This window comes from Rhinatrema bivittatum, chromosome 18 (assembly GCF_901001135.1).
Source record: "Rhinatrema bivittatum chromosome 18, aRhiBiv1.1, whole genome shotgun sequence".
NCBI lineage: Eukaryota > Metazoa > Chordata > Amphibia > Gymnophiona > Rhinatrematidae > Rhinatrema > Rhinatrema bivittatum.
The window spans coordinates 45,111,585-45,126,423 of record NC_042632.1 but is presented as its reverse complement, the minus strand read 5'-3'; the positions used below and the strand labels follow the sequence as shown (position 1 = coordinate 45,126,423).

At 42.8% G+C, this 14,839-nt stretch overlaps 1 protein-coding gene across 6 annotated transcripts in view; it reads right to left on the bottom strand.

Annotated features, from left to right (window-relative positions):
• Nucleotides 1–2,128: 2,128 nt before the first annotated feature.
• Nucleotides 2,129–14,839, bottom strand: part of KLHL3 (kelch like family member 3) — a 53,045-nt gene continuing 40,334 nt past the window's right edge. For all 6 annotated transcript variants that reach the window (XM_029583687.1, XM_029583685.1, XM_029583686.1 and 3 more), the window contains 4 exons: nt 14,230–14,358; nt 10,757–10,897; nt 8,184–8,327; nt 2,129–3,464 (listed from right to left, as the gene is read on the bottom strand). In XM_029583687.1, the coding sequence (XP_029439547.1) occupies nt 3,436–3,464; nt 8,184–8,327; nt 10,757–10,897; nt 14,230–14,358 (443 nt within the window). In that variant the 3' untranslated portion in view covers nt 2,129–3,435. The remainder of the gene's footprint in view (nt 3,465–8,183; nt 8,328–10,756; nt 10,898–14,229; nt 14,359–14,839) is intronic.

Here is a 14,839-nt window from a genome sequence, read left to right as displayed (position 1 = left end):
GCTGCAGGCCTCCCAATTAGGCCAGAGCTGTGGGAGTGGAAGTATGGCATGCACAGTCACTTAAAGATCAGTGCTTGACTGTGCATCCCAGTGAAAACTGGGTGCTAACCACAGCTGGCACTACTGGTTCTGATATAGATGGCACAGGAGACCACTATGCAAACCCTACACCTAAAGCTACCACTGAACTTACATAAATATTAAAAATATGGGGATTCATAAATACTACTTTAAATTGAAGCAATTACATTGAATATTGTAAACAAGTTAGGTCAAGAAGAGTTCTTCAGCATTAATAAGTGTTTTCATAAAAACATGATAGCAGAAAAAGCACATACAGTCTCTCTAGTCTGTCCTGCCACACACCTGGTCAACTCTGCAATTGCTATTAAATGCTCCCAACAACACCCTCCAAAAGCCATGCTTTCTTGAATTCAGATACTGTCCTTCTCTTCAGGCAGCAGCTCCCAGCACAGGCTGCTTGCCTGCCACCTGCTGGTGACAGAGGGGAGTGGTCTGCATGGATGCCTTTAAGAGATGACATCAGCAAGCCTGAGGTTGTGGCTGCTCATTGATTGGCATAACTCGTTTGTCGGGAGTTGTCTGACTGGATGATCAGTACTGTGAAATTTTCCTCTGAAGTACAGATAAAAGTTTGGTATGGCACTGCATTAAACAATGCTGCTGCAACTCTCAATTCAGTACTTCAGAGGAAAATTTCACATTCTACATTTGTACCTAGATTATTATACATTACTAATTCCTTTCCACTCTACTTCACACACATACAATAATATACCCCCTAGTGATCCAGGCAGGAGATAAAACTTAGTCTGGTGAATGCATCTCCTGAACGCTGGAGCCAGGATCAAGGTACATACCAATTTCTGATTGAACACTTCCCTTATATAAAACTTCAAAAAAGTGGTCACCTTCTCTGCATGCACCATGGCTGCAGCTAATGAAGAGGGAAGATATGCATTTGCTACTCCAATAGGCAGATCACCATTCTACGAAAGTGAATATGAACTTGCAATTTTCTGGTGGGGGGGGTGGGTGGGGAGCAGAATGCAGAAATTGCAGGGATGCACATTTGTTTTAGGGCATGATTTTCAAAAGCATTTATACACATAAAATGCTGTTTTACATATGTAAATGGAATTTTAGAAGGTGGTACATGTAAAAATATGCTTAGAAGCAATTCTGCAATGATCCGGAGGGGGGGGGGGGGGGGGGGGAGAAAACCATTTACATTAGCAGACGTAAACGGGTGCACGTAAATCTGCTCACATTTATATCTGCTGACAAACAGGTATAACCATAGGCGTGTGCCACACTGCATTCTGAGCCCCAGGTGCTCGCTGGAATTCTTGGCGCACCTCTCGACAGCATTGATGGTGCTCCTGGAGCATAATGGCTCCCAATGACGCTCCTGTGGGAGCACTGAGAGGAGAGGATCACCTTACTGGTGGCTGAAAAGAATCAGTAAATCTGCTTGGTGAAATTTTTAATACTTAAAAAGTATTGGGGAGAAGTAAAAATGATTGTGGTATATTATTTAGTGTGTTTGTGTGTCTGTATTGAATAGCTAGTCAGAGGGCAGGCAAAAAAGCAGGAGTTTTGTGTATTTTGTATTAAATAGGTAGTCAGAAAGGCAGGCTAAAAACAGAAGTTTGTGTGTTTGTATTTCCCAACCCTCCCAGCCACCCCTAGCTCATCCTTTAATTTTTAGGCAGCTGATACTGTCACACTAAAAATAAATAAATAAATAAATCCGCCTTTTAACTTACCCCACACTCATTAAGAGTAATCATTCCCTTGTAGGTCAATACCAGATATATAGTGAATACACATTCCTACTCCCACAGCAACCTAAAACTTAACTAGAAACTGAACAAATTTAAGATGAAGGCAGCAGTCCTTATCTCCACTGAGGCTGTGCCATACATCTACCATCCTCTCGAAAATAGTTTCTTAGATTTCACATACATTTACCCCCTTTCACTCACATCCCATAACCCCAGAGCCTGCCTCTTCTGCTTAGATACCTTGGAGGTACATAAAGCATTCACACACAGATTAACCAAGTCACCAGGTATTTAATATTTTAGAAGCCAAACCAATTAGGTGACAGACATTTTTTTATTGTTTTGTATTAGTCACATTTTTTTTTTTGTGCCAGAAATGCACAAAAGCTGTGTACACGGTTATACAATACACATGTGACACCTGCATTAGAGTGTGACTATTACATGTGGAACCTATGCATAATCAAGAATATCACCAGGATTTGAAAATTCTTAAAAAGTATATTATAAAAATATCTACATTCAAATTTTAGCTTTAGAGCTAATTTTTGATTCTGTAGGAAAAAAAAAAAAGTCTCTGAAAGTGTCTGGCTCAGTATTAATAGTACAAACGTAATAACATACATCAAAGTGAGTCATTTACCAAAAAAAAAAAGACTTAAAGGGGATATTGCAGCTGTTTCTCCGTCATTCATTACAATTTTTAAACATTGCATAGCAGAAATGAGGTCACTTAAACTGCATAACACTGCAAGTTTTTAAAATGAGAGAAGGGATGTGCCATCAATAAATAAATATAAATTGGTGAACAACCATACAGTACTAACCTTTTACCTTCATAAGAAGAACCACACAGTACATCTTCAATGATGAAAAACAACCATGCTGAACAAAGAATAAACGTAGCAAAGTAAGCAGAATGAGAGAAGAAAGGGTTAATGCAGAGCAGGTTCCTGCAAAGAGGGCTTAGCTAGATTTATTTTGAAGGATTGGCTCAGCCCATCCAACTGACATTAGGGCCAGCTTAAGTGGTTTCTCAGCGCTAGTCCTCAAACCAGTCTGATGCAGCTTGTACAGGCCCCTGCCTTTCAACAGGCTCCACTTTCAGTAGTAAATATAATCACTTTAATCCACCCTACAGATGTGGAAAGTAATTATCTAACGATTTCATAAAGTGTATGCAAAAAACATCAGTAGTAGAGAAATACAAAATATAAAAAGATTTTCACCACCGCAGCATTTGGTTTATACAAAACCTTTCGGCTCCGTGTTAAAACTTCTAAAGTCAAATGCAACAGAGACCAAATAGATGTTCATGAAGACATGGGGGCGCCAATTTATAAAAAATAGTTTAATCAGCGAGGCCTGTGGCATTCGTGCACAAAGCTTCCTCGGTACTGCATTGTAGTCACGTGCGCTTTGTGCTCCTGGTAGCGGAGTGGTCTTCACACCCCAGGGTTTCCGCAAGGCTGCGGCGTCCGCTGCACGGATCAAACAGAGTTCATTTGCTGTGCGTGCACGTACCACGTTGTGAGCTTACAATAAGCCGGAGAGAGTCATTTTCCTCTGAATACCAAAGCAGCACCAACGTCATTCCTAGGTCTCTTTTTTTGTCCGTGAGCCTTGGTCACACTGGCTTATCAATCACAGCAACGCCTAATGCACATAGGAGGAAAAAAAACGTATTAAAAAAAAAACCAAGGAGAAAGAAAAATTGGTTCTTACCTGTTAATTTTCCTTCTTAGATCAGTCCAGACTCCTGGGTTTTGCTTCCCTTCCAGCAGATGGAAACAGAGAAAGTTTCATTGACACTGGCATATAACCTGGTGTGCCACCTGCAGTCACTCAGTATTGACCTGTACCCAAGCTAAGATACCACTGAACATAAACAAACACATCCCCCCCTATAGTTTTTGTACTCTATGGGTTGCATATGTTCCCTGTTTTTCAATTTTTCAAATGTTCCTTGTATCGCTCCCACGCGACGGTTCGGTTGTACTGTAAACCGGTGTGATCTGAATACTTTACAGGAATGTCGGTATATAAGAATTTAAAATAAATAAACAAACACGTCCCCTTGAATGAGCAGCAGGATGTGGAACCCCATAATGAGAACAATCCCCTTCAACCATAATAAAAGGAGAATACAAACGAAACCTGTGCAATTCTGCAGTCTATCTACAACAGATCAAGCAGACTCTCCCATGCTTTTCACCCCAACTGAGTGGGATTCTATAGGAATGAGAATTAGCAGGTAAGAACCACATTTTCCTTTCCCTGTACGTACCCAGATCAATCCAGACTCCCGGGATGTACCCAAGCTTCCTTAAACAGGGTGGGATTGAGAGAGTCCCGCTCAAAGCACACTTTCACCAAAACCCATGGCATCCGGAGCCTGGACATCCAAATGATAATTAATGCCTGGCGAAAACGTGCAATGACTTCCAAGTAGCCACCCTGCAAATTTCTTGTGGAGACACTTGCTGACATTCGGCTCAAGATGCCACCTGTGACTGAGTAGAGTGAGCTCTCAATACTTCAGGGATTGTGCGACCTTGACATAAGTACATCGAACCTATAGCTTCCTTCAGCCACCGCGCTACGTTGGACTTTGAAGCTTTATGTCCTTTCTTTGCACTGCTCCACAACATAAAAAGATGATCTGACAGACGAAAACTATTAGTGACCTTAAGATACCGCATCAACGCCGGTTTCACATCCAAAAGCCTCAACTCTCCCGCGAGAGGCGCCTTTGCGTCCATAGTTGGAGAAGCTGGAAGTTCCACCAACTGATTCACATGAAAGGACGATACCGCCTTCGGTAGAAAGGAAGGGACTGTAAACCAAGACACCCCATCATCCGTAATCCTAAGAAAAGTATCCCTGCATAATAGAGCCTGAAGCTCCAAAATTCTCCTAGCAGAACAAATTGCCAACAAGAAAACAACCTTTAAGGTACGATCCTTCACAGCTGCTCTTCGGATCATTCAAATGGAGCAGAACACAATCCCCTGAGAACCAAGTTAAGACTCCGGGAGGGGGGGGCACAATTTCCGTACTTGGGAGGCCACAAATGCTTCCCCCCCCCCCCCCCCCCCCCCCCCGGAGAAAATGTACCACATCAGGATGAAACAGCTAAGGCCACTCCCTGGACCTTGCCCCTAAGGCAGCCCAACACAGTCACTTGGACCTTGAGGGAATTAAAGGCCAAACCCTTCACAATCCCTGTTGCAAGGATGACAAAATGTGCACGACCGAGGCTCGATTAGGATCAACCCCCTGCTGTACCCACCATGCCTCAAAAATTCTCCACATCCTCACATAGGCCAGGGCTGTTGAGGTCTTCCTAGCTTGCAACAGAGTGGAGATGACATCCTCAGGATCACCTTTGGCCCTTAGACACTTCCTATCAAAAGCCAATCCGCAAGACAGAAGCGAGCCGCCTGATCTGAAAATATGGGTCCCTTGACGCAATAGGTTGGGCAAATGAATGAGCCGCAGCGGCCCGTCCACTGCAAGACTGATCAAACCTGCAAAGCAGGGTCATCGAGGCCACTAGAATCACCTCCCCTGGATAAATCTCTATTCGCCTGAGAACCTTGCCCACCAGCAGCCACAGCGGAAAAACATTACAGGAGAATCCCTGTCGGCTATGGGAGTACTAAAGTGTCGACTCCTTCCGCTCCGCGCTCCCTCCTGCGACCGAAGAAGCCAGAGCTTTGGCACTGGCTTGAGTTGCCATCAAGCAACTCTGGCAAGATATGCCTTATGCAGCAGACTGCCAACCTTCCGGGAGGTTCACGTCACTCAAACTGACCAAAATCTTCGGGTTTTTTTTTATTAAGCTTCAGACTGCAGGTTTTGCACTGCCACCATCTGCTGGAGACAGAGAAATACTGAGTGACTGCAGGTGGCATACGGTTATATATCGATTCTCTTTTGGAATTAAAGAGCATCAGGTGGGACAAAGTGAAGGCATTCTTTTTGACATTGAGCAAAAATCGCAATTAAGAAATTGTGAAACACTTCAGATATGGTTTGATGGAGAGTAGTGAGGAAATAATATTGTAAGAGTTGAAGAGGCTTTTGCCCCTTTTTATAAAAAAAAATTTTTTTTTTAATAAAACAGAGGACAGTTTTCATTATTTTTCAATAAAAGTTTATTAGTTGGAAGGTGGTTGGTTGGTTAATGATTAGAAAAAATAAGGTAATGGAATATTACCAATTGATGAATATATGGAATATGAAACCACAACCCTTTCCATACAAAATTTTTTAATCAACAATTTTTTCAAATAAAATACATTTTTCAAAAGTATGAAGCAAGTTGGTTTGGACACATGATAATTACTGATTGATCAAGGTGACCATTATTAATTGTCAAGCTGGTAGATTGTCATCTTGTTGTGGCATTGTATGTCATATTGGTTTTACACTAGATTATATGCCAGTGTCAGCGAAACTTTCTCTGTCTCCATCTGCTAGAAGGGAGGCAAAACCCAGGAATCTGGACTGATCTGGGTATGTACAGGGAACTCATTTCTCTCAATATATTTTCCTCCACACCCACAAAACAGTGGTCGACATTTTATTTACAAAATAATAAGACATCACTAAGTACTGGGTCCCCCTACAAGCAACAAACTGAAGACTACTGATGACATCGCGGTCTAGGTATACAGCAACCAGTGAAGTCCTCGCACTTGCAACAGTAGGCTAACGTTGCCGCTGTATATGAAAAGGGCCTGTTGGTAGCTATTCCCGGGGAATCCGGGAAGCCGTGTTCCAAGTTCTACTGTGTGCTGCTGGCTCGGCAGTTCCCCTCCCCATCCTGCACTCTTTCACATGCATATGCTCAAGGGTCTGGTGCATGCACCCCTTTTCCAGCTACTGACTAGTTAGTAGCCCTGCTTTACTTGAGAGACAATGCACGCCAAAGTTCACACGTGCAACCGGGGAAAAGCCAGGACTGCAAACTCACAGCCAAGTTTGTAACCTTTACATCGTGCAGACTCCAGAGCCTCTGTTACCAGGTGGGATGGTCCCACCAGGACCTAACAACCCCCTGGGAGGCTTAAAGAGATATCTTCTCTCTCTCTTTTTTTTTGCCTAAATCCTTTTTTTTTTTTTTTTTTATATAAAGATTCCCGAAGGAACGAATACCAGCAAAACTAAAAACCTAACACTAAACCCAGACTAAAGGTTTTGCACCTCCACCATCTGCTGGAGACAGAAAAATACTGACAGACTCTAGGTGGCACCTCAGGGGTATAGGATGGAATTCGTTAAAACTTCTCTGCCTCCATCTGCTGGAGGGGAGGCAAAACCTAGGAGTCTGGACTGATCTGGGTATAAGAAAATGCCATACTGGGTCAGACCAAGGGTCCATCAAGCCCAGCGTCCTGTTTCCAACAGTGGCCAATCCAGGCCATAAGAACCTGGCAAGTACCCAAAAACTAAGTCTATTCCATGTTACCGTTGCTAGTAATAGCAGTGGCTATTTTCTAAGTCAACTTAATTAATAGCAGGTAATGGACCTCCTCCAAGAACTTATCCAATCCTTTTTTAAACACATCTATACTAACTGAACTAACCACGTCCTCTGGCAATAAATTCCAGAGTTTAATTGTGCATTGAGTGAAGAAAAACTTTCTTCGATTAGTTTTAAATGTGCCACATGCTAACTTCATGGCGTGCCCCCTAATCTATTATCTGAAAGACTAAATAACCAATTCACATCTACCCAGTTCTAGACCTCTCATGATTTTAAACACCTCTATCATATCCCCCCCTCAGTCGTCTCTTCTCCAAGCTGAAATGTCCTAACCTCTTTAGTCTTTCCTCATAGGGAGCTGTTCCATTCCCCTTATTTTGGTCGCCCTTTTCTGTACCTTCTCCATCGCAATTATATCTTTTTTGAGATGCGGCGACCAGAATTGTACACAGTATTCAAGGTGCGGTCTCACCATGGAGCGATGCAGAGGCATTATGACATTTTCCATTTTATTAACCATTCCTTTCCTAATAATTCCCAACATTCTGTTTGCTTTTTTGACTGCCACAGCACACTGCACCGACGATTTCAATGTGTTATCTACTATGACGCCTAGTCTCTTTCTTGGGTTGTAGCACCTAATATGGAACCCAACATTGTGTAACTATAGCAAGGGTTGTTTTTCCCTATATGCATCACCTTGCACTTATCCACATTAAATTTCATCTGCCATGTCTATGCCCAATTTTCCCAGTCTCACAAGGTATGTACAGGGAACGTGCAGATCACCCTCTATCCGGAATACAAATTGCAGTTGTCTTTTTCTGTGGCGGCACAATCTTGTTTGCTGGATTATTAAAAAGGAGCAGAGCTCTGCTAACCTGCATAACTTCTTCCTGTGCTCATGTTCGTGGGCAGCAACGTCCATTTGTCGATGACAGGATTATAGTATTCTACAGATGCCAAATTACAAGATCCATCATCTCCCCCGACTACATATAAGAAGCCGTTCACTGCACACACACCTACAAGAAAGCAACAGCATAAAAAAGGTATTGTCAGGTACCTCAAGAGCAAAGCCACTAATGGTAAATGCCTTTACATTTTTCAAACTGGCAACAGCAGCTATTGGAATGGAAACTTGGCTTCACTCTTTTTAAAGTGAATTCTAATGAAAGGTCACATGGGTACACAGTACTGGTGTAACAAAGTCCAAAATGTGGTGTTTACACTGATGAGGAAGAACAGATAACATGCCTTATATATGTTTATTCCCGCACAGCAGTGCACCCTGACATAAGGCATTGGAGGCAAATGTTAAGGACCCACACTGACTCATCTATACCGTTCTATCCATGTGTGGCAAGAACCTACACATTAACATAATATGAACAGAACATATGAGCATGACACAGATTAGGTTTAAGGTAAAAGTGATTCTCGACGACTGAAGATTAAGCTCCTCTGTCGTAGGATCATCTTTAAATTGCTCAAGCCATCAAATTCACAGTTGCTGCAGTTAAAAATCCTGGAACCATCTACAGCTATGGATTTTGACCGGATATGAATTTTGAATTTAGCTACTCCTCTTTCCAAACCTATTCTCAAGGCAAGTTACAATTAGGGATGTGCATTTGTTTCAAGCAAGTTTCAAAAACACGCCGAATAAGGGCAATTCGTTTCATTCGGGGGACCCTGAAACGAATCGAACCCAATTCGTTTTATTCGACGAGGGAGCAGCGCAAGGTCTGAGCTCCAGGCCTGAGTTTGACCCGAGGCAGAGGCCCTGGCGTCGGGACCCGACCTCTGGGTTGGGTCATGTCCAGCTTGGGTCCGGGCTCCAGCCTCTGGGCTGGGTTGCAGCTTTGGGCCTGGGTCTGAGAAGAGGCCTCGGTGTTGGGACCCGACCTCTGGGCCGGGTTGCAGCATCAGGCCTAGATCCGGGCTCTGGACTAGGTCGAGGCCCCAGTGTCAGGCCTGGGCCTAGGCCTGTCCAGCTAAGTGGGGTTGGGGGGATCCTGGCTCCAGCATTTTTCCGGGCGGGCAAAAGCCCCTGTTTTCAATTTTTGGCCACTTTTTTGTTTGTTTGCTTCACTTGTTTTCTCATGAGTTAAACGAATCAAGCAATCCACAAACCAAAATTCATAGGAAAAAAGTCCCAAAAAATGAATATTTTTTTTCCCTGCAATCCCCAGTTACAATTCAGGTATAGTAGGTGGGTCCCTGCCCCAGAGAGGGCATACAGTCTAAGTTGGTACCTGGGGCAAGAGAGGGCAAATTGACTCTCCCCCCCCCCCCCCCCCCCCCACCGAGACCACAAACAGCAGTGAGAGAATCAGGACTTGAACGATGACTTCTCCGATTCTCAGCCCGCTGCTATAACCACTAGGCGTGGAAATGCTAGCTTGAAGCCATCCGGATGACGCTACTACATTTGGGGTAGATTTTATAGTCTGCGCGGGGAGGGGGGCTTTTGCAATTTCCACGCATTCCAGCCTTCCCCAGTTCCCTACCCCCCACCTAACTTTCCTTCCCCTCTCCTCCCCACCCCCTAAAACCTTTTTTTTTTAAATATTTTATTATTACTTACTTCAGGACCCAACCTGAAGTAAGTTGCGTGCGCCGGGAGTCGAGTCATCAGGACAGCAATCAATGGCGTTGTCCTGGCCCGCCACCCAACACTCACCACCCCCCCCCCCCCTCGCCCCTTCAAAGAGGCCCGGCATTTACACGCGTGGCTGGGCTCCTCTGAAGATTCGCCCGGCACGCACCAGGCCCGGCCACTCGCATAAACGCCAGAATTTACGTGCGCAGGGCTTTTAAAATGTGCCCTTTTGTATTTTGCATGCAGGGGGCTTTTTATGTATTTCACTTTGGGAACTTTTATACTCTTTTGCCACATTCCAGGCAATTGTCTCATTATTTTCCCTCAGGACTTCTACTTTCCTCCCAACTGGGCCTATTTTATGTTGCAGGGGGTTTGAAAGATTAAGCCAGAGAGGGGACTAGAACTGGGAGTTTTTCCTGTGGCTGCTCTTAAACTTTGGAATAATCTTCCTATGGAGATCAGATCTGTCAGCGACTTTTCGTTAGCTTCTCAAAACATGATTATTTTCTTTGCCTTTTGGTTAACTTGGTGGTTTAGTGGGCAGGATATTATGTGTTATTTTATGTTTTTGATGGGGCTGAACTGTTCTTCTTAGTATTTTATGTTAGTTAAACTAATGGACTTGTATTTTATTATGCTATTCGTTGTTTTACATTGGGCTCCCTGTACGTACCCGGATCAGTCCAAAATCGAATATATAAAGAAATCAATAAGGGGCAGAATAACCAGCACTCTATCAACTAGCTGGACCGGCTGCTACTACTTTGGAAAGGGTCTTGTATTCAAAGGCCTGGTTACTCCGTACCAGGCAGCGCTTGTAGTGGTGTACAGATGTGGAGTTGCTACCTGCATTTCTCCGACACATATTCATGTCCGAAACCTGTTTCCAGCTATTTGTTCCCGGATCATACACTTCGACACTCTTTCTAACCAAGGGTCCATCGTGGCCTCCAGCAGCATACAAAAGTCCACTAAGAACACCAACTCCTGTAAAACAGAACAGAGAAGCAGGAAAACATCAACAGCAGCATTGTGAAGAGTGTTTACGCATAATTATAAAAACGCAGTTAGTTTATTATTTTATACTGCATCCAGCCTCTTATATTTTTGCTTAGTGTATGATCCTAAATAAATATGTGGTAGAGGGGTGATCTCGGGAGAATGATCTTCTGACTGTAGCTCAGGAAATGAGCCTTGGAATTCACCAAGAAATCAGGTCTCCGTTCTGCCACTGACTGTGTGACCTTGTTGACATTCGCTATTTCCTGGTGCTCCAACGACCCACCTATAAAACGCCGACAACTTTGCAAGGATTGCACTGGGCAGTACAAGTTATGTCCTGGGGTGCAAACAGATTTCCTTTTTTTTTTTAAGTTTTTATTTTTGCAAAAAATCTGAGTAAACAAAAAAAAAATAAAATATATACATATATATATATATATATATATATATATGAAGATTTCTGCAAATAAGTTTATTTCTGAGCCAACAGCTCTGCATTGAAAGGGCATTCTGTGCAGGGAAAACCTATTCTTTCACATCCTTCATACAAACCTTAAGTTTGAAATCTTCCTACCCAAGAAGAAGAGTTTGAAAGGAGCCGGCTGCATGCAGGAATAAATATATTTCAAAAGAATTGGCCTGCAAATGATGGGTATCAGGCCACGAGTATTTTCTCTGCTTCTTTGTATTTAAATATACTCATGCAACGTATACTGCTGCACGTGGCCTGATCTTTAAGTTGTTGATTCTTGGCAGTCAGACAAGCACCAAAAAAAAAAAAAAAAAAGAGAAAGAGGGTCATTTGGGGAGCTGAACCCTAAAATCAGATGATTTGAATATCTAACACTACTTATGTTGATAGTGCTACTAGATGTATGATAAATATTCAAATAGGTTAAGTACCTTCCCCCAAGAGCTTACAATCTAATTTTATACCGGAGGCAACAGAAGATAGTGAATTGTCCAAGGTAACCAGTAGCATCAGTGACAGAGGCAGGATTTGGACCCTGACTTCCCAGGCCATTGCTCTGTTTGGCCACACCTTCTCCTATAAACCCCTGCATGGCAGTGCAGACGGGTCATTGTGATCTGTAGTTTAAGGTTCTGCACCAGAAGATGCATCGAAGACAGAAAAAAAGCTGCATCAGAGCAACAGAAAGAATTTCTCATTTGTAAACCCAGGAAGAAGAATGAAGCAACCAAGTAAACAGGGCATTTCATTCTTAAACCTAGCAAGAGTTGGAGCAGCACTAAGCATACATGGGAAAAGCTGCCTTTTCTTATGCTAATAGAATTCATTTTCTGAGAATTATGAGAAATTCCACCAAACAATAGTTTTCATGGGCCCTCCTGATTAATGCAGCATGTAATCGGTGAGAAGTGTGCGGACAGTAAAAACCATACTTCCCCTGCTCAGCCAAAACGAAAGTACTGAATAAACTGGAAAGTTATATATAGACAGAGGGGGAGAGAATCCCAAGTCACCGCCATACCTAATGGCCAGATTCTGGGTACACATTTATTTATTTAGGAATTTTTATATACCAAAACATATTGTTTACACCTCATGTCGGTTTACATAATTTGATGGACAGTCTTTAACGACGTGCCCTAAATTCATTCAATAGAAATAAAATAACAATAAATAAAAATAGTAAAATAATGCTAAAATAAAATAACCCTATAAGTAGTAAAAGCATGTAAAATTATATCATTCTAAAATAACAAAATACATAAAATTCATTCAAAGTCAAACTGAAAAATAGGGTTAAAATAGATATTCTACATGTTTTCATGTCACAGGGGGAGTCACTAAAAGGAATCATACTGTACTGTTGAAAGCCTGTATAAACAGCCATGTTTTTAGCTGTTTCTTAAAAGATTGGATATTCTCTTCTAAACACAGTTCGAGTGGGAGAGAATTCCAGAGTTTTGGTCCAGCTATGGAAAGGGCCCTCTCTCTGACTGCATTGAGATGTGCTGACTTAGGCGATGGAACTGAAAGAAGTGCTTTACCTAAGGATCTGAGATTTCGTGAGGGTGTATGAATATGGAGCGTTGCATTTAACCATTCATTGTCACCATAAATAAATAGTTTTATGAATCAGTGTCAGACATTTGTATTTAATTCGAAAATGAATGGGAAGCCAATGTAAATTCATCAGGATTGGGGTGATGTGATCAAATTTTTTTGAATTAGTTAATAGATGTGCGGCTGCGTTTTGCAGACGTTGCAGCGGCCGAATGGTGGCCAGCAGTAAGCCCAAAAAAGGGGCATTGCAATAGTCCAATTCTGTCAGTAGCAAAGCTTGAAGCACGGTTCGAAAATCAGTATAGTGTAACAGTGGTTTCAGTTTCCTTAAAATCTGCAATTTGTAAAAAACCATCTTTAATTATATTCTTTACAAATGCCTTTAAATGAAATTCATTATCTAAAATAGCACCAAGACTCCTAACTTCATGTTTAATGTTGAAAGTGGCTGAACTAGAATTAATTTCAAGTGAAATTTTATCCGTAACCTTATTACAGATGTATAAGATCTCTGTTTTCGTGTTTAGAGAAAGTGACATCTGAGTAAGAAGTTGATTAATGGAAAATGTCGCACAATTTCAATGTAGTATTTAACAAATCTTTAATTGGGAGAAGAATCTGGACATCGTCCGCAAAAATATAGTGGACCAAACCTAATCCTGACAACAATCTACATAATGGTGCCATGTAAATATTAAACAATGTAGGAGAAAGGGATGACCCCTGTGGCACACCTGTTGTTAAACTCATCTTTTTGGATTCTGCTATATTTATTTTAACTTTGAATGATCACACGTTCCAAAGGGAGCTATGGTCTTTGGAACCTGGCTGAAGACCATTGCTGTAATGACCGGGCTAGATCTGCAGAACCTGGGGAGGAGGGGTGTGCACTAAATGAGGGGAAAAAACCCAGTTCATTACTAATGAAGGCTCGTGGTGCTGATGTGCAGCAGGGATCGGTTGCTAGTAAGTAGGAAGCCCAAAGAAAGAGAAGGAAACTGTGAGGGTCTCACATAAAACACACTCTCTCTCTCTCTCTCAACTATTATAAAATGGTTTGCTACAAACCTTGTGCTGGAGCGTCTGGTATGGTCTGAATGCACTTTTACATCATGGTGAGCTTTGGAAAGACCATGCGAATACCAGCGAAAGCCAGTCAGACCCACTCCAGACAGACAGATATAAATACACCTCTCTGCGTACATGTAAAACAGATTCTTACAAACGGTTTAAAAAAAAAAACCAACAACAACAACGCTACGGTGTTTATAGAGACATCGGATACCTGCTCCACTCCGTCGGGTACTCATGTCGGCGGCATAGACCCATTCGTTCACAGCCGGGTTATACTCTTCCACAGTGCTGAGACACTGACGAGACGCGCCGTCATAGCCACCGACAGCGTACAGCTTCCCTGAGAGCAACAAAAAATAATAATAATAATAAACCCACCTCGTGGAAGACCATGGAAAGAGAGAGCCGTCGTACCTTACACTCCCTGTCTAGATCCGCGATTCTCAGCTCAGTCCTGCAACGTTGCCTCCCCCACCCAAAACGGCCTGGTTTTCAGGATATCCACCACGAATATCCATAAGATGCTTGCATACATTAATCTCACTCGTGTTTGCGTTAAATCTATGCAGATGGGAGGAGGAAAAGGCATCGACTTTTTTTTTTTTTTCCCCAACCGAACCGCAAAGTTCTTCCTCCATCTCAGAGGCCGAACGCAGTCGCGGCGATTAGCTGAACTGCGATCGGCGTCCACGCGTCTGTAAACCCAATATCGCGGCCACCGGCGAGAGACATCTTGCGGCCACAAACGGAATCCCACCGGAGGCGGCCTTCCAGGAGCCGGACACGCCAGTTATTCACGGGGGGGGGGGGGGGGGGGGGGG